The following is a 1311-nucleotide window of genomic DNA, read 5'->3' as shown; positions in this document are numbered from 1 at the left end:
GAACTGGCCAAGAAATGCCAGATCCAAGTCAACGACTTCAACTACAGAACTCACCTGCACCAGTGGACGTGCCTGCCAGACTCCAATGATGTGGTCCAGGCCAGACATGCATATGACCTGCAGAGTGATGTAATAGTTGTTTTCATGATTCTTTTTATTGCTTTTTAATTCTGTGTTTGTGCTACTAAAAGTATATCACAAGGCTGTTCTGCCGTGTATGCCAGGCTGTCTACAAAGCTGACCTGAAGTGGCTCCAGGGCCTGGGTTGGGTCCCCATTGGCTCGCTTGATGTGGAGAAAGCTAAGAAGGCTGCAGAAGTTTTGAGTGAAAGGAAGTACCGCCAGCATCCCAGCAAAGTTCCATTTACCAGCCCAGTAGATGCCATGAATCTTGTGCTGGCAAAGAATAACGCCCTAACCATGAACAAGGTAGAATTCTTCATTAAAGACTTTCAAAGCCATTTCTATTTGGTTATCACTTTTGTCAGAATCATTAATTAACGCTGCATTATTTGTGTTTTTTCCAGCGCCTCTACACTGAAGCATGGGAGAAGGACAAGACCACGCTGCACATTAAACCTGACACTCCTGAGATCGTCCTCTCACAACAAAATGCAATAACCATGAGCAAAGTTAGTATCATTTCAGAGCATGATTTATTATGTCAACAAGAAAACTTTCAAAATATTTTCAATATTTATAATAATTTCAAAAAAATGGAAAATACCTGTTAGGAGTTAAGTGTACTCATTAAGACATTAAGCTTCATTCAGAATGCTTTGGCTTGAGTTACTAGCACACTGATATTCTTACAGTAGACTTTGCGAATATGATCCCTTAAGCAAACCTTATCACTTTATAATTAGGTGCCAAAACTAGAACATTGAAAGTTAAAGTAAAGATAGAAGTTTAGTTAAAAAAATGTGCATATGTCTTATTTTGCAGAAACTATACAGACAAGGATATGAAGAAACTATCAAGAAAGGCTATTTCCTCCCTGTGGATGCAATCTCTGTAAAGGCTGCTAAGGCCTCCAGGGAAATCATCAGTGACGTAAGTGGTCATACTGTACCAAGTGTCTGTTTACTGACACTTTAACATAATTTAAGCATTGTTCTACTTGTAACATAAATTTTTTTCGGCTAATTTTATCCAGTACAAGTACAAGACAGGATACCGTAAGCAAGTTGGTCACCACATCGGCGCTCGCAGCATCCACGACGACCCCCTCGTCATGCTGGCTCTGAACTCAGCCAAGATCGCCAGTGATGCTCTGTACAAGAAGGACTTCAACAAGTCCAAGACCAAGTTC

General features: G+C 40.5%; 1 protein-coding gene across 1 annotated transcript in view; it reads left to right on the top strand.

The window, feature by feature from the left end:
* Positions 1–6: 6 nt before the first annotated feature.
* neb (nebulin) overlaps positions 7–1311 on the top strand; it is a 35147-nt gene continuing 33842 nt past the window's right edge. Inside the window, exons 1-5 of the mRNA XM_042227654.1 lie at positions 7–129; positions 225–428; positions 527–631; positions 945–1052; positions 1156–1308. Coding sequence (XP_042083588.1) covers positions 384–428; positions 527–631; positions 945–1052; positions 1156–1308 — 411 coding nt within the window. The 5' untranslated portion in view covers positions 7–129; positions 225–383. The remainder of the gene's footprint in view (positions 130–224; positions 429–526; positions 632–944; positions 1053–1155; positions 1309–1311) is intronic.

The sequence above is a fragment of the Haplochromis burtoni genome, unplaced genomic scaffold (assembly GCF_018398535.1).
Source record: "Haplochromis burtoni strain Fernald_Lab_line unplaced genomic scaffold, NCSU_Asbu1 Contig_275, whole genome shotgun sequence".
Taxonomy (NCBI): domain Eukaryota; kingdom Metazoa; phylum Chordata; class Actinopteri; order Cichliformes; family Cichlidae; genus Haplochromis; species Haplochromis burtoni.
The sequence above is the reverse complement of the archived record's forward strand: the minus strand, read 5'-3'. Positions and strand labels throughout refer to the sequence as shown.